At 41.7% G+C, this 18,454-nt stretch overlaps 1 protein-coding gene and 1 pseudogene across 1 annotated transcript; both read left to right on the forward strand.

The window, feature by feature from the left end:
• Nucleotides 1-9,309: 9,309 nt before the first annotated feature.
• Nucleotides 9,310-12,020, forward strand: LOC148183474 (uncharacterized; annotated as a pseudogene).
• Nucleotides 12,021-12,314: 294 nt separating this feature from the next.
• LOC148183475 (uncharacterized) lies at nucleotides 12,315-15,525 on the forward strand. The gene is made up of 2 exons (XM_088061494.1): nucleotides 12,315-12,380; nucleotides 12,833-15,525. Exons 1-2 carry the CDS (start codon nucleotides 12,315-12,317, stop codon nucleotides 14,525-14,527), a joined length of 1,761 nt encoding a protein of 586 aa, XP_087917620.1. The 3' UTR covers nucleotides 14,528-15,525.
• The last annotated feature ends 2,929 nt before the right edge of the window (nucleotides 15,526-18,454 follow it).

Below are 18,454 nucleotides of genomic sequence, written 5' to 3' on the forward strand. Positions count from 1 at the left end.
ACTTGAAGCAAATTGATTTAAACTGGTTTTTTTAGTAATCTCTTGACATGTACTGCTGGGACTTTGTTTTTGTTTACCGTATGCAGGGGTACAGATTGGGCAAGGCTTGTTTGGTTGGTGGAACTTCAGGTGTTAATTAACTAGGTGGTTTTTGTTAGATGTTTTTAATTTTTGAAATATTTCTTACTTAATGTTTTAAAGGTGATTTTTAGCAGTCTATTTTATTTCTCTACTTCTCCAGCCACTGGTGTATGATAAGGGATATGGTATACTTACTTAATGTCGCGTTGCTTAATTTAGGTGTTTATAAGGTTATTTTTTAAATGGGTTATATTGTTTGACTTAATTTTTTTAGGGGTATTATGTTTTTAAAGGATTTGTTTTTTAAGGTTTAGGATGGTGTTCCGGGCAGTGGTGTGAGGTACAGGGTAGGTTTTTAATTAATTAGTGGTGGTTTTTATTATTGTGAGTATGTAGCGCTTGTTTTGGTGGGTTTGTGGTAGTGCGATGTAGTCCATTTGTTAGATTTCTTTCTATTTATATTTGGACCACCGCCCGTTATACTATAGGGGTTTTACTTGTTTAGCTTGCTTGATTGCAGCACGTTTTATAGTCATGGATAACTTGAGAAATACTGTTTAAGGTTAAATTTACTTTTTGGTTTTGTGCTTATTTATAAGTGGTATTTTTACTTTGATGACTTGAGGCATTATGAGCTCATCGAGTTAGGAATAATTTTTTTTGTGTTGCTAATTGAAGTTTATTTTTGACACTTTTATTTTTGAAGCTTGATTTACTTGTTTATTATTTTGGTGGTTTTTATTAGTTTTACCTTTGGGGACATGGGTATTTACATGACGGATTTTTACAGATAGTTTTTTTTATTTTGGTAGTGATGTTTTTTATATTTATTAGCAGCTTAAATTTGTTTTCTGCTGTGCTGCTAATTAGGTTTTTTTCCACTTCTCCAGCCATCCCCACAGAGTATTGGTTGCTATTTACGAATTAGTGTAGGGTTTTGGTTACTTTTCTTTCAGCAATGCCTAGGGCTAATTGAACAGCTTTGAGTTCAGCAAGTTGGTTTGATCCACCTTCTCTTTCAGTAGCTTTTGTAACTTGTCATGTTGGGTTTTATACAGTTGTTTTGTACTTTCGTTTCATCTTTACAATGTGAGAGGAACTATCAGTGAAAAGACCGTAGTGTGTTTTTTTTGTTGGTAGTTGGTTTTACATTGGAGCTTTTCCAGCATGTGTTACTTGTGCTTGTTCTTCTTCCTTAAGGAGACTAAAGCTTTCACCTTCCGGCCAGTTTGTAATTATCTCCAAAATCCCAGGGTGATTTATTTTTTTAATATGGGTGCGTTGTGTGATGAGAGCAATACACTTGCTCCATGTGGTATTGGTGGGTATGGTGGATAGAGGGAACTTTTGCTTTGAATATTTATTTCAGTACTGGTAGTCGGGGTGCTAGGAGGAGTTGTGTTTTTGTGTTAATCACTTTTGAGGCAGTTTGAATTATTGTATAGGCTGTTAACATTTTTTTTTTTTTTGTAGGAGTGTAGTTGGTTTTAGACTTTTTGTAGTCTTGATTTTAGAATTTCAGTGATTGGTTTTGAGTTTTACTAGGTATTTTTTGCCAAAGGCTCCAGGATAGACTGGTTCTCGGCTGCAGAGTACAATTTTTACATTTGGTTTGGTTTTGATTGGATTAAGGGTTACTGCATGAGCAATCTTTTGCTTGATTTGGGCAAAGGTTTGTTGCTGTTCAGGGCTTCACTGGAAAGTATTTTTTTTTGTGGGTGATCAGGTAAAGAGGGTTTACGATTTCTTTGTGTGATGGATTGGCATTTAAAAAAAAGTGAAGAACACTCACAGAAGTTAGGGCTTTGAGAGAGGCTGCTGGAGGCTGCTGGGAGTTTCTTCTCTGTGTGAAAAACGAGGTTCACATAATTTTTATAGAATTTAAAAGTTTAATAAAAAAAAACAATTAGGAGAAAAAATAAAGTATACAGATACGGCCGGGTGTCTCTGCATTCAGCTAAGAGAGCACACCTTACTAACAAAGGATTGTCCCTTAAAAACAGAATCCTACTACATATCTATAAATTCTCATACATATTCATACATTCTTCTTAGGATCTTTGGTGTTCTTCTGTTTAGTTTTCTCTTGCCCCCCTTCCCAATAGATCTATCTTCTTCTCGGCGCCATTGAGATTTACATTCTCTGATACCAGGAACGCAATAAATTCCTCCCCCAGAGCTCTGGTCACTGCTGTCTTCATCTGGATAAGATAGTTTACAAATGCAGGAGTTCTCTAGCTATTTTTTTTTTTTTCCCTCAGTCTTTGGGTTATACAAACAAAGACAGTTTTTATTTTAATACTATGCCATAACCTAACATATATGTATTATACTACTATTTCTAAATTTCATCAATAACAGAAATAAAGAAAACTATACAACAAAATTTCTCATTCTTATACACATAACATTCATCTTAATATTTGCGAAAAGCCAATAACATAAAATGTATCTATAACAAAACCCCCCTTTTTCTTTTCATGAATCATTTGGCTTGAGCAATATTTCTTGTCTTCTAGCCTTTATTATTTGCTCATTTTTTTTCCAAATTAATCTTGCTTCTTCAAGAGGATCTTCTATGTTGTTCTGTTTCTTTAACACCATAATTTTTTGTGCCGTTCTAGATGTAGTCAATTTTGGATCTATGGGTATTGTTATCACTTGCATACTTTGAACTACTCTGGTGATTAGCTGAATAAAGCAGGGGATTAAACAAGGAAGAAATATCAAGCCAGTTGTAGCACACAAAAGGAAGAAGCCTAACTTTTTCCACCATTCTATTCCCAATAGATTATCCCACCAACTGCTTTTTAGTATTGGGTTCCATTTTTGAACTGGTACATGTGCTATTTTTCTGATATCATTGACTATATCCAGAACGGCATCCCCGTTGTCATCTATTTTTAAACAACAATCTGATGTATTAAATTTCCCACAAACACCTCCTTCTTCAGCTAACAAATAGTCTAAAGCCAACCTATTCTGATATATTGCAGCTCTGGCTTGACGTTGCTGAGTGGATATTAATTCTATTACCCGAGCAGTTTTATTTGTTATTACTTCTACAACTGCCTGGAGACTTATGATGCGATTTAGCATATAAATTGGGGTTCGGTATCCCCAACTCCCATCTTGTGCCCAGGTGGCTGGCCCATAGGTTTCAAATATGCGCTCAGGGGGCCATTCTTCATCTCCCCATTTTTGAAATCCTCCAATCTCCTCCCTTTTGCTTCTTTTTAGGTCCTCATATACTGGCACTCCTAGTTTGTCTCCATTTGGTCCTGGCAGAAGAAAAAATCCTGGCGGTATAATTCCCAGAGTACAACTCCCTTTCCATCGTGGGGGGAGTTTTGGGTATGCTCTTTTTCCACATATCCAAAATAAGCTATCTGGTGCTTTCCAAAAATCAATCTCCTGTTGATTTAAGTTCTCCCAGAGTTTGGAGATTTCAGGGATACTAAAGTAAGGATTCTTGCCTTTATCCTTACATTGAAACAGTTTTGTTTCATTATTATATATGCAATCTCCTTCCTTTGTTTTTCTGGGAGCCCAGTACCAAGTTGGTTCATCTGGGATCCACCATGTGGAAGTTTCATTGCTAACTTTATATCTCTTACAGGGAGTATTTCCTACTTCATTAAGGAAATTCCTCCCAGTGCACCAGAGACATTCTTCTCCTATCACTGTTGAGCTTAAAATCCACCCTTCAGGACGGTTTTCTCTCTTTGTAATTGTCTGGTTCCATTTTAGGAGTTCAATTGGACCTAAGCTGCTGCCTTTCCATGGCCATTCTTCTGATGTCAAAGCCCCTCCACATACCCAACAGTTAGTGATGTTAAGTTCCTTACTGATTCTCTCTCCCAACTCTACAAACTGTTTTTTTCCCAGTCTTGAGATATCTATTTCTTTTTTTAATTGTTGTTCCAGTTTTGTATACAAATCTTGAAGTGAAACTGACACAGGATTAGATTGCTGTGCTGGTTTTGCCTTTTTGCTTATCAGTTGTTCTTTTACTAAATCTTGGGTTTTGCTCCCAATAATATATGTAAAACAAATCCATCTCTCCCCTTTTGGACATTCACTTCCTAACCTATTACCACTTGCTCCCAAATTTTCTGTAACCCAATATTTTTTCCCATTATGCATACAGTTACCTAGTTTGGATGGGTTATAACAGTGACTGTTGATACGGGTATGAGTGACAAAAAAGGAACCTTGGTGTCTTTGCATATACAGCTTTCGGTAGCATCTATGGCACGTGTTTGCTGGTATTCCAAAAGAGAAAAGACAAAAAATGAGTGACAAAAAAAGGAGTAACAGAGGTCTGGTTTGGCTTGTATTCCCACCTCCCATGCCTATGGGGTTGCTGCCCATAGCAGGTGTATAGTATCTTCTTGGTGGCGACTACAGTGGCCAACCCGGTCTTGCCCTCTATTTCCTTATCAACTCCTTTTTGTCAGTTTCCAGGCAAATTGCTTTTGGCACTTCTTAATTGTAATTTCCCGCCGTTCCTCAGGTATTTCCCACTCAACAGGCACTAATAATTCCCATCCACAAAGCAAAGTTATTATTTCAGTTGTTCTTAATTCAGTCTGGAGAGAGGATCGATTTAGCACTCTACATTTCATGCAAAGAGAACGACAATTGCGTGCACTACAATACCAATTTTCCTTACAATTTAAGCACTTACATTTAACCCAGCTAGCATGTCTTAGGATGTTTGAGACAGGGTATATGGTATGGCACTGATGGGAGTTGTAATTCTCCCTCCTCTTTGTATAAGTCATAGGCAAGTGCCAGAACTTGGGAATTTCTTAATTTGAAACAGTCCGGATCCCCCTGTTTGAGGTGGGAATATTCCTCCCCAAGGTGGGTATCTGAGATGTTTTAAAGCTTGTCCAGGCAGCACTTGAAACCACTGGTATAAGCTAGGCTTTACTTCTCAGGTAGGTGCTATTCTCTGTACATTCCTTGGATCATATGGATTTTCCCAGTTCATTACCACCCAGTCCCCGCTTTAGAGTCAATTTGGTATCACCCGGTTCAGAAGTTACAGTCCACTCCTCAGGTCTCTTCACAGGTCCTTTGATTCTGCTGGCATGGATCCACCCTCGCTCCCTGGTCCGGATTGCAGCCTCCGTTGTCAGCAGTACCTGAAAAGGACCTTCCCATTGTGGAGTTAAGGATTGTTCTTTCCATGTTTTTACCAATACCCATTCCCCTGGATGGATATCATGAATTTTAAAGTCTAAAGGTGTGGTTTGAGGGATTATCCCTTTTAACCGCAAATTTTCAAGGGTTTTTGCAATTGTTTTCACATATTCTTTGATACTTGTCTCCCCGACTTCATAGGTAGCAGTTTCATGTTGGGTGGTCAGAAAGGGTAACCCAAACATCATCTCATAGGGTGACACTCCTAAATCTGATTGAGGTTGTGTTCGAACTCTCAATAAAGCTAGAGGTAGGCATTTTACCCATGACATTTGTGTTTCAATTATTAATTTTTTTAAAGTTCTCTTTAGAGTTTGATTCATTCTTTCTACCCGACCTGAACTCTGGGGATGCCATGGGGTATGTAGTTCCCATTTTATTCCTAAGGCTTGAGTTATTTGCTGCAAGACTTTTGATGTGAAATGTGTTCCTCTGTCTGAGTCTATTCTATTAACCATCCTGTATCTGGGAATGATTTGTTCTAAAAGGGTTTTACATACCACATTAGCTGTGGCCTTGACAGTAGGAATTGCTTCCACCCAATGGGTTAGATGATCTGTTATGACTAATAAAAATTTCCATCTTTGTACCTGGGGAAGTTCAGTGAAGTCAACTTGGATACTTTGAAATGGTCGGAGGGTTAACTCACGGCCTCCAAATGTCGTCTGTCTCATTACCTTTTTATTCACTTTCTGGCAAGTTATGCATCTCTCAGTTACTTGTTTTGCCACTCCAAAAATCCCAATACACCCATAATTCCTTAAAAAGTGATCACACAAAGCTTGAGTGCCCCAATGAGTTTTTTGATGCATATCTTCTAATATTTTTCTAGTAAGTGACTTATTAAGTAACTGTCTTCCATCAGGGAGCCTCCATTTTCCACACTCATCCTGTTTTCCCCCTATCTTGTTTAACTGCTTTTCTTCTGCTTCGCTGAATTTGGGAATTGTCAATTTTTCCATGTCCGGACTTAGAAGTAACAGAACTCTTTTGATCCCATGTTCTGCTGCATCTTTAGCTTCTTGATCTGCTAAATTATTTCCTCTTATTTCTGAGGTCATTCCCTTTTGGTGACCCCTAACATGTACTACTGCTATCTCTTCAGGCAGTTTTAATGCTTCTAAAACTTCTAAAATGAGTCCTTCATGTATCAATCCTTTTCCCTTTGAATTTAGTAATCCTCTTTCCTCCCAGATTTTTCCAAAAGTATGTACCACTCCAAAGGCATACCTTGAATCAGTGTAGATGGTTCCCTTTTTATGTGCTAAATGTTCCAATGCTCTTTTTAGAGCATATAATTCACAAGTTTGAGCTGACCAATTTGAGGGTAATTTTCCTTTCTCGACAGCTTGCATATTTCTCCCATCAACTACTGCATAACCTGACATCCTTTTCCCATGTAAACACCTGGAAGAGCCATCTACATATATTATTTCCCCTTCTGAGAGAGCTTGTTCTTCAAGATCTTCCCGAACCTTAGTCTGATATTGGATAATTTCCAAACAATTATGAGCTAAGTCACTTTTTGGTTCTCCATACAAAAATTGAGCTGGGTTTAAACTTTTACTTACTTCTAGTGTCAAATCATCGCTGTCTATTAGGATTGCTTCATATTTTAACATTCTAGAATCTGATAACCATTTCTCAGCTTTCTGGTTTAGCACATTTCAGACTGCATGAGTTGTGTACACAATTAGTTTGCTTCCAAAAGTGAGCTTACGGCTCTCTTCTACTAGGATTGCAGTAGCTGCTACAGATTGAATACATACTGGCCAGCCATGACTCACTGGGTCCAGCATTTTTGACAAATATGCTACTGGTTTTTTTACTCCCCCCCACTCCTGGGCTAAAACTCCATGAGCTACTCCACTTTCCACATTCACGAACAGATAAAAGGGTTTTTCTAATGATGGCAAGCTTAAAGCTGATACTGAGGCTAGTTTTAACTTTAATTCTTCTAATTTGCTATCATCTTCGTGGGTCCACTTTACTTCTTCACCTTCTACCAATTTCCCATATAAAAATTTTACTGCTTGTGTATAGTCTTCGATCCATAATCTCCAATACCCCAATAATCCAAGCAATTTCCTAATCTCCCTTTTTGAAGAGGGAGGGGGGAGAGATAGAATTCCTGCAATCCTCTCAGGGTTTAGCTTTCGGATACCCTTGCTTATTAAATGTCCGAGGTATTTTACCTCTGATTCTACAAATTGCAATTTCCCTTTTGATACTCTTAGTCCTTTTTCCCCAAGGAAATTCAGAAGTTTTATAGTAGCCTCTTTAACTTCAGCTTCCTCTGATAACAAAAGATCATCAACATACTGGATAATTTGTATTCCTGGAGGAGTGGGGAAAGTTTGTAATACTGTTTCTAAAGCTTGCCCAAATAGGTTTGGAGATTCAGTAAACCCCTGTGGTAATTTTGTCCATCTCAGTTGTTGCTTTCTCCCAGTAGTGGGATCCTCCCATTCAAAAGCAAAGATATTTCTGCTTTCCTCAGCTAATGGACAAGCCCAAAAAGCATCTTTAAGATCTACCACACTGAACCACTGGTGCTGGGGTGGAACTTTGCTTAGGAGAGTATAAGGATTTGGAACTACTGGGTAACGGGTCCGAGTTCTTTTGTTAACTTCCCGTAAATCTTGTACTAATCTGTAATTCCCATCAGGTTTCTTTACTGGGAGAATAGAGGTATTATGAGGGGACATACAAGGTTCTAATGTCCCATATTTTATTAGTCCTTCTATCACTGGTTTTAAACCTTCTCTTCCTTCTAAGGATATGGGATACTGACGCACACGTATGGGGCATTCTTCTCTCTCAATCGTGACCCTTATGGGGTCAATATCCAGTCCTCCCCTATTTCCTTCCCCAGCCCAAACTTCCTTGTTTATTTTATCTTCATCCTCTAGGTTCAGTTTTAGAACTTTGGCAGTCATTTTCCCTTCTTCAGGTATAACTCCTATTCCTAGCTTCACTTGTAAATCCCTCCCCAGTAAGTTGCTACCTGCCCCAGGGACTAATAAAACATTCCCCATCCAAATTTTAGTTTCTCCCTCAATCACCACATCTTTGATGACTGGAACTGTGAAGCATTCTCCTTTTGCCCCTGTTACTTTTACAGTTTCTTTACTTACATCACAACCTGTTGGAATATGTAATAGACAGGTCCTCTCTGCCCCCGTGTCAACAACAAACTCCAATTCTTCCTCCTGGGGACCTACTTTTAAGGTTATCACAGGCTCTAGATGGTATTTGTCCCCAAGAAAATAGAGCCTATGACTCCCCTATTCTTCTTCTGGGCCTATTTCTTGGAAAATTTTTTTGGTCCTTCAATAGGTGAGGACATTCTCTCTTGTAGTGCCCTTTCACTCCACAGTGATAACAGGTGTTCTTAAAGTGCTCTTGGGATTCTGTTTGTACTGAGGTTCTGTTTTTTTCCTTTTCCCTGCCCCTAAAGCCTGGATGCCTAGGGGTAGTATTTAGAGGCTTCAAATTTCTCTGGAAACTACTTTCTCACGTAGTTGCTACCAGGATTTTTGCTTCCTCTTTAGCTTTTTCTTCATCTCGTCTTACTGTAGCCTTTCAAGCAAGGCAGACACCCTGGTTCGGAAGCCAGCATGGTGGCCCCCCTTGGCCACTCGGACCATTACCCACAGCACCAATGTGATGGATGGCGAAAATGGCGTTTATTGCAGGAGAATTTGACATTTTATAACCTAGGGTCATTGTGTTACTCCCATCTGCTTTCATCACAGCTGGGTGCTATTGGCTAATTGCAGGGGTCATTGCCATACTGTAAGAGACAGTCCGAAGATTCCCTCATCTGTCTCACAACCGTCTCAAGGACAGAGACTGAGACCCTGAATATCACAAGGGACTTGGTTTGGGGATTTGGGCCTAGCTGAGATGGATGTTTGCTAAGTGATTGTTTGCAGGTGGTTGCACGGTACACTGCCCTCTTTCCTGCTGGTGAGCAGAGGCTTGGTAACCTGCACAATGGGTTTTCCACGACTCATGGCTCTCATTCCTGCTGGTGAGCAGAGGTTTGTGCGTGGTACTCTGCACAATGGGTTTCCACGACTCATGGCTCTCGTTCCTGCTGGTGAGCAGAGGTTTGTGCGTGGTACCCTGTGCAATGGGTTTTCCACAACACCTTGCCCTCGTTCCTGCTGGTGAGCAAAGACTTGCATGACATGGATCGCCCTGTACCCTACACCTGCTCCCCACGCAATGGAATTCATCACAATGATCATCAATCTCATCTGGTTTTGGCCCTGTGCCCCTCGCTTTGCAAAAGACTATAAAATTATACCCCAAACTTACCTTCCTTTGAGATCTCCCCAATGGACAGAAGACTCTGCGTCGATGGACGGCTGAGTGGACTTCGACGTTGGTAGCTATAATCCCCTTACTCTCTTTTCCTTATGCTTTGCTTTCTCCTCTTTTCTCTCTATCGCATATTAGTGCTGATGAGCACTCAATAAAGTGTGTTTTGCTGTTTAAGTCTTTGGTTTGCTGATAATCTTTTGTACTCTAAGACCGAATAAAAGAACCACATCACGAATCCCACCTTGCGGATCGTGACATAAAGTGGCGTCACGGACAGTATTCTGAGAGACAGAAGGGGTTGCAGGTTGTTGTGCAGTCTGTATCAGGGGAAGGACGTTTCGCTTCAGCCGCACCTAGCCTGCCACGCTGGTGAGCAGTGTCTAGAAAGCAAGGGAGGCGACTCGAATTTCTCACAAACTGCACACGCCCAGGTGAAAAGCGCCCCTACACTCATTTGAGGGCTCTGTCTTCAGAATTTTACACGGGATCTTTGAGTACAAAAGGTGGGACTTACTGGTTTTTTATATGCTGACTGCTTGGTGTAGCGGAAAGACAACCTGAATTTTAAGATAAAAGGGTGCCTCCCAAGCAGATTTGGTCTCTCCACCCACGGCAGGGGGGAACACAGCGTTGGCTGCATCTGATGTAGTGTGACTGAGCTTCACCTTCCTGTAGTGGTTCTGTGTACTGTTTTGTGTTTTTGATGAATTTTGACTGCTTGGTGTAGTGAAGAGACAACTTGAATTTTAACATAAAGGGGTGCCTCCCAAGCAGATTTGGTCTCTTCATCCATACAGGGTCGTGAAGGGTGACGTGGCAAAGGCTGCGCCTGTGCGTAACTTAAGTCTTACCTCCCTGTAGTGGTACTGGGCCCTTCACACACAAAGGTGAGTGAACACTCTGAAAACTCTAGGATAAAAGATAAAGCTGCATTCATTGCTTTGTTAGCAAAACACAATGCTAAGCCCTCCCCAGCTGGGGAAGAATGGGCTCAAAATAATTGGTTCAACCTGGAAAATGTAACTGATAGAATTTGCTCCCTGCAACATGAGGCAAAGTTCAAATTTGGCCGTAGTAAAACCATAATTTGTTCTGTATTGGGAGCTTGCCTTACGTCAGCTGTAGAGGCTCTCATGAGACGAAGGCAGGAAGAGAATGTAATTATACAATCCCTACAAAATTTAGTTGAAAGTTTGCAAAATGAAATTCATTTCTTACGAATTGCTCTGAGTGAGGAGTGTGCCAAAAATTCAGTCTGCTGATTCCTTTAAGGAGTCGCTGGAAAAAGAAACTCCTCAGATAAATCACATATATCCTCAAGGAGAATTACATTTGGTAAAAAATTGTGGTGAAAACTGCTGCTCCCAAATAAGACCTTTGAACAAAACAGAATATAATTATATCAATGATCAAGATCTTGATCCACATATAACCACTCAAGAAACCCTGTGCACTGCTACTGAATTGGCCAAGTTAAAAAAGGAGTTTGGGTATATCCCACACGAGACAGAGACAGAATACGTGTTCTGAGTGTCTCTCACCGGAGGAGATCAAATTTGATTATCTGAACAAGAAGCAAGTGGTTACTGGGGACATGGTGTTTTCTTAACAACAGGAGATAACCGCAACCCATGGTCCCTAACCCAGCGAGCTGCATATTGGGCAGGGGGACTTAACCCCCTGGAAAGGGGAGATCCTGTAGCTCTAACCGGCTCCCCAGATCAAATTCTAGAAAACATTCATAAGGCAGCTTGTTTGCAACTGATTAATGAAAGAAAATTAATTGCTGGTTATGAATCACCAATGTTGTTACCCGTGAAGGCTGAAATTATGACCCCTTTAATTCGTGGCCTTCCAGAATCGCTTAAACCCACCGCTATCCTTCTCCAGAAAACGATAGCTGCCATAAGCCCAATAGAAAGACTGGACAGGCTTCTGGAAAACCCAAATAATAAAAGTAGATCTGATCCTGGGTTTTCCCCTTACACCAATCCTTCACCACATACGAACTCACAACTCAATTTAGCTGCTGGAAATCACAAAATTTGGACATGGAGTGAAGTTGCAGAAGAGTTACTAAATTATAACAGAAAATATGGTCCTGTAAAAGCCCCAGAGGAAAAGCTAGAAAGAACAAAGGGTGTTAGGCACATTGCCCCTCCCAACATAAAACATAAAAAGGGTAGGCAAATTTCTAGCTGACAGTATTGGTGGAACTTAGGGCTGAAAAAGGGGATACCAAAGGGGTTAATGCATAACCTACCATTTGAAAAATTAAGTAAATTGGTCTCTCAGTGGCAGGATTCCAGCCCCATTGTACCAAGCGCTCCACCTCGCCGTCAACTGATTCTGGGCAGTGGGCCAAAGCAACACCACTCACAGGTTCTGGACAGTGAGCAAAAACAATCAGAAAACTCTTGGTTCACTGATACCTCTGCCAAACGAGAGGGAGAGGTGTGGAGGTGCAGGGCAGTAGCCCTCCACCTTTCCTCTGCTGAACAAATCGTTACTGAGGGAGAAAGCAGCACTCAGGCTGCAGAGCTGATAGCTGTTTGGAGTGTTTTCCAGCGTGAGGCACAGAATACCTCTCCTGTCTGTATCTATACTAACTCCTATGCTATGTTCAAGGGATATACTGAGTGGCTTCCTTTTTGGCAACAAAAGGACTGGGAAGTAAACAGAATTCCAGTATGGCAAAAGGAAAAGTGGCAAGAAATTCTACACTTTCTGCTGGTAAGAGTGGGGATTATATCTTGGTTAGTCCAAACTGAAACTTTTAAAAGAACTACAGGAGAATATGCATGGGTAGCCTCCGATGCCTTGGGGAAAGAGCATTGGATAAACACCCACTGGATAATTCCATCATTTTAATCTCCTGCCCCTATGTGGCAGACTCTGTTTTGTTTATTTTCTACAGAAGAACACCGAGGGACATGAAGATCAGATAAACTGTGAACTTATAGATTTAAAATAAATACTGTAGCAAAGCCTATATTTAGTGTAATAATCAAATACCATGGTGTGAACACCCCTTTTTGTGCTAAATGACAAAGCTAATGTTTTCCCTTCTTTTATGTTAGCCCAAGGTGATGATGTTTCAACACGCTGCAGACCAAGTACCAGATCCCAGACTGAGCCTGTACACAGTCAAGTCTCCGGATCTCGTGGCCAGGTTATATCTTGTGAAACTCGGAATCAAGATTGTTAGCTGAATTTAACGGCTGTACAATTGTCCTCTAAAGTTGTGTGTGGTAAAAACAATACCAAATATTGGGGAGAGCTTAATGTTCAGGTTGTAATACCTACCACACAGCCACCAATTAGATTGACTCCAAAAATTTCTGAAATTGGACCCTATATAATCAGGAAAACTGGCCAACAACAAATGCTATTTAACCCAGCATGGTCTATCAAACAAGTCAAATTACTAATGCAAAACAATGTCTCAGAGATTCAGCCAGCTTGTTCACCTTTTTTGCAAACTTCCTTTGAGGGGTGGACAACCTGGTTGCGAAAGCGAAATTCTTTTCACAAACGGATAACAAGAGATATAACCGGTGTCGTGGGATCAGGACTAGGAATTTTGAATAGTATTGATTCAGAAGTATTGATGAATAAATTGGCTGTTGCAACTAAAGATTTGACCAAAATACAACCACCACTGAGGTCATCTTTAACTGCCTTGGGAACCCAACAGTGGTTGCTATCAAACATATTACCAAATTGGGAAAGGGTAAATGTAGATGATCACAAATTAATAATTGATGCACTCAGTGCTACACAAAACAATGTTTCTCTGGCTCTTAGCTGTATTCAAGCCCAGTTGTGGATGCAGTCAGTTGCTGCATCAATTATCAGAGAGGGTGAAGAAGGCACCTTTCCCACTGAAATTCGGAAAATAGTCTGGGACAATGCCAATGATTTTGAAAAGGAATTTCAATCTTGGTGGAATTTGGTGAATTTTACCTACTATCCCACCACAAACACAGCCACAGCTTTTGTGTTGACAATACGTAACGCTTCAGTACATTCAATTTTTCCTATCATTGCATTGGGGCTGAATCATGATGGAGCTGTTCTCTATCCTTTAGAGCATAGGGAATGGGCCTGTCAGATTGGTGGGAAATGGCAAACTGTTGGTTTAGAAAATTGTATTGTCTGGGAACAACAAGGGTTTATCTGTGAAAGTAATGCAATCAAAGCTCAAGACATTTGTTTAGACACAGAACAGAATATCTGTCATTTTGAAATCCATCCTAATGAGACTTCTGAAACAGTTCTTGTGTATGTAGGCAATGGATGTATATGCTTGAGAACTGCTTGTGATAGTATGCTTGTAGAAAACATAGTAGTGGATACTAAGAATCATTCGAATTTTTGTGTATGCAATTTTACTGAGATTATAGGATGTGACTTTTCATATTTAGCTCCAGTTACTTCATATTATCTTTTGCAGTATAATTACACTTTGATTCATCATTTAGTGCCTGCTCCAATTGGAATGAACTTTACTCTGGTGAGGCAATTGTTGCTTCACCAGGATTTAATCGAAATTTTGGAAAAGATCAAAAAGGATGGACAAAAGACCTTAGTTACGGTTCACCACAATGTGAAAGGAACACATCGTGTTTTGGAAAGAGTAAGGAAAGATGCTGAGCACGAGTGGTGGGACACTCTTTTTGGGTGGTCACCAACTGCTACAGGTGTTTTGAACAAATTGTGTCATCCCATCATCGTCCTCTTGGTTTTAGTCTTACTTGGTTTTGTTCTATCAGCAATCTTGTACATCCTGAATTGGAGAATGATGAAGCGGTTGACACAATTGACTTCCATAATGGATTCACACAATATGATTGGTACTTTACATGTTGTTGATACCCCTAAGGTTATCGATACTCGATGAATTATGCAGGCACTACAATAAATAATTTGCCATTGTGACTATGAGGTTAATCATTTTATCATGTTGTATTTTAGAATATAATTTATTGTTTGTTTTAAGATAAGAAACCAATATGTGAGCCTTAGTTAAAATTATATATATGGAATAGTTTTTCTTTGAAATTAATATATTGATTTTCTTATTGTTTTGTTTTCTCTTTTCCTTTTTTCTGTCCCTTATCTTTTCCCTAATACCTGTCTCTGTTTTTTCCGGGATATACTACCAACTGTAATGAGTCCTGAAGACTTCAACGAAGAACTTTGCAGCAGCACTACAACATCGTGCAGAAAGACCTCGACGATTGTGAGCCACAGGGTGGTGTAAGAGACGGTCCGAAGATTCCCTCATCTGTCTCACAACCGTCTCAAGGACAGAGACTGAGACCCTGAATATCACAAGGGACTTGGTTTGGGGGTTTGAGCCTAGCTGAGATGGATGTTTGCTAAGTGATTGTTTGCAGGTGGTTGCACAGTACACTGCTCTCATTCCTGCTGGTGAGCAGAGGCTTGGTAACCTGCGCAACGGGTTTTCCACGACTCATGGCTCTCATTCCTGCTGGTGAGCAGAGGTTTGTGCGTGGTACCCTGTGCAATGGGTTTTCCGCAACACCTTGCCCTCGTTCCTGCTGGTGAGCAAAGACTTGCATGACATGGATCGCCCTGTACCCTACACCTGCTCCCCACGCAATGGAATTCATCACAATGATCATCAATCTCATCTGGTTTTGGCCCTGTGCCCCTCGCTTTGCAAAAGACTATAAAATCACACCCCAAACTTACCTTCCTTTGAGATCTCCCCAACGGACAGAAGACTCTGCGTCGTTGGACGGCTGAGTGGACTTCGACGTTGGTAGCTATAATCCCCTTACTCTCTTTTCCTTATGCTTTGCTTTCTCCTCTTTTCTCTCTATCGCATATTAGTGCTGATGAGCACTCAATAAAGTGTGTTTTGCTGTTTAAGTCCTTGGTTTGCTGATAATCTTTTGTACTCTAAGACCGACTAAAAGAACCACATCACGAATCCCACCTCGCGGAGCGTGACACTGAGTAACTGGCTGAGTTATGAAAGTGGTCGCCTCTCGGGGGGGTAATGGATTTGGGAGCGGCTTGATCCTTGCAGGATTGGCATAACTGGGCGGCCTTGCATCCCAAGTGGGAGAGAACTGGGTGCGGCCCTGCTGTCCTCTCCCCCTCCCGTTTCCCTGAGTCTTGGATCTTCATTCTCTGGCAAGGTGCCCCTTTTTCCCACAAGCCCAGCATAGTCCTGTAAACCGGTTCTGCTGTGAGGTGGGCGCTGCTAGGGCCCCCCCCCCCTTTGCAATTTGCAGCAACATGACCTGCCTGACCACATTTGAAACGCGCCATCACGTTAGCAACTGCTGTGCAGACTGCAGTTTGAATCGGAACTGCCTGTTCCTCTCTCGCGACATGCTTAATCATCTCTGCGATATTTGCCCCTGCTGGTAATGATTGGAGGATTTCCTTGGTTGTCGAATTGCATTGCTGACATAAGCAGTCTGCCATGACTGGGCCTTTTGCCTCTGGGGGCAGGGAAGAGGAGTCAACAGCTGCCTGAAGGTGGTCTACAAATTGTGCAAAGCTCTCACTTTCGTTTTGTTTTATGGTAGCCCATGGTGATGGCTTAGCAACAACTCTAGAGGCCGAGCGAATAGCTTCTCTGGCCGCACGAGTGGTTGTCATAACTTCATGGGCTCGCATACCCTGGGCTTGTGCCTGAGGTGTAGCCATGGCTGGGTCTGTGCCCATTAACCGCGGCAGGCTGGAACCATGTAGTGGATGGTCTGCCCCAGTTATTTGGGCTAGGTATCTGGCACAGTTATCTTCCCATTCTTGTTTAAAAACAATCATCCCTGACCCATCGAAAAACATTCTGCAAGTGTGTTTTATATCAAAAGGGAGCAGGTCGTCACCTCCAAAAAGACCATCGATAAGGGAGGTGACCATGGCTGAATTAAGCCCTTTTTCTGAAATTGCTTTAACAATCGTTTTAACTTCTTTAGGATTTATTGGTGAGTAAACCCTCTGTCCCCCCTCAGACACCCGGACTGGGAATACTAACACATCTGGAGGAACGCAGGTGGCACATTCTGCTCTTATCTGACCCCAGTCTGTGAGAGGGGTATCCTCTCTCGGTTCTTTTTTAATGTGGAGGGGGATGTTCTTGTTTATCTTTATTGTTTCCTCTTCTGAGGACTCAGGCTCCGACCATTCGTCGCTCGTATCTCGATCAGAGTCAGAACTCGACTGGCTGGCTACTTCCTGTTTCCCGTACCTTTTTGTTGGGCTCTGGCCCCGCCTACCACCCCTGTGGGCGGGCCGTTCCCTCCCTCCTGGCTCTCCCCGCCCTTCGGTCCACCCTCCACTCCGCCTTTCACCCCACCTTTCACTCCGCCCTTCACTCCAGGCTTTGTTCTGCCCTCTGCTCCCCCCTTCTCCCTCCTTTACATTCCATTCTCTGTCCCTCTGTACCCATCCCCCACGTCCTTCTCCACATTTCTTATCTTTCTCAACCTCCCAACTGTGTCCATCTCTCAATGCCAGTGTTTGTTCTTTGTTTTCAGTAAAGATACCTCTTTCCCGCTCTGTAACTTTTTTCTCAGAGCCATCTTCAAGCCCCTGCGGGAATGTTTCCCCTCTTACTTTCTCTGCCACACCTCTGGCTTCTTCTGTTAACTTTCTCCAAAAATCTCTTGCTTTCTGTGATAAATAGAGACCCTTTTGTTCACCTAAACATATAGATACGATGCTTTGCAAAACTGTGCTTTGTGAAATCAGGATGTGGTTGAAGGCTGCTGCTGACGCCTGCATAATCTTTTATGGCCTTGCGAGCTTTCTTGAATTCCAGAAAGTTACCAAGATAAGCCCTAAAAGGGAACAGCGAAGAAAGGTCAAAAGGATAGGACTGAGGAAGACTCTTGATCTTCATCCCGCGACCACCAGAAGGCAGAGAAAAGACCCCCTAGCAACTGAAGACACATGCGCAGAGACACCCGAGAAAGGACACGTAACCCGGAAGCCGTATCACTTAGAAGGGAGAATGCGGAAATTGGAAGCGCGGCAGTTGGCGGAGCGGAGACTCCCCTGTCGCCCAGCGCTGATTTTTTGCTTATTGCTTGCTTGCTATAATTAATAAAATTTTCTTTAATTGAATCATATCACTCTCTTGAGTGCATTCATAACACTTTCTCTTGTCCCTCTGGGAGCAGCTCAGGGTTTGGGGATTGAGGGGACGTATCGTCCTCTTGTATCCCCTTCTGCTCAGCTGAGCTGCTCTCATCTGGAGGCTCTGAAGTTTGTGTTGTGGCACTGACTCCTAGTTTTGGGGTGACCAACAGACAGTTTTTTGCTGCCGTCCAGGTCTCTTGCTTTTGTCTAGCTTTTTTCAAAGCCTTGACAACCTTACCCCATGACTTAAAATGTTTCATATTACCAGAATCTATAGTTTCATTAGCCAGAGCTCTGGTACATTTCTCCCACACCTCAGGGTGGAGAATGTCCACTGGCTGCTCTATAACCCCAATATGCAAAAGCTGAGCGAGAGCAAGCGTAAAATCCTTAGATTTACAATCTACCCCCCGCTGCTTATGTAATTCAGATACGACCTTTATCAAGGATTCCATCTTCGTTCAGGATGCAGGGACGTCTCCCTCATCAGGATCCAGGTGGTCCTGACCGCTTCTCTTGTATCCCAGGTAATCCTTGCTTTCTGGGTTTGAATCCTGCTTTTTAAATTTTCCCGGTGTCTTGGTTCTAGAAGACAGGTGTCTGCTAGGGAGAGCAGGAGCCTCCCTTGGGGTGAAAGAATGTAGACCCCCTCCCTCCGAATTATTATAAATTTTGAGCTTCTTTTAATAAATCATTTAAAGGT

The sequence above is a fragment of the Pseudopodoces humilis genome, chromosome 12 (genome assembly GCF_049639895.1).
Source record: "Pseudopodoces humilis isolate 2021_Gansu_Grassland_sample_001 chromosome 12, ASM4963989v1, whole genome shotgun sequence".
In the NCBI taxonomy this organism is placed as follows: Eukaryota; Metazoa; Chordata; class Aves; order Passeriformes; family Paridae; genus Pseudopodoces; species Pseudopodoces humilis.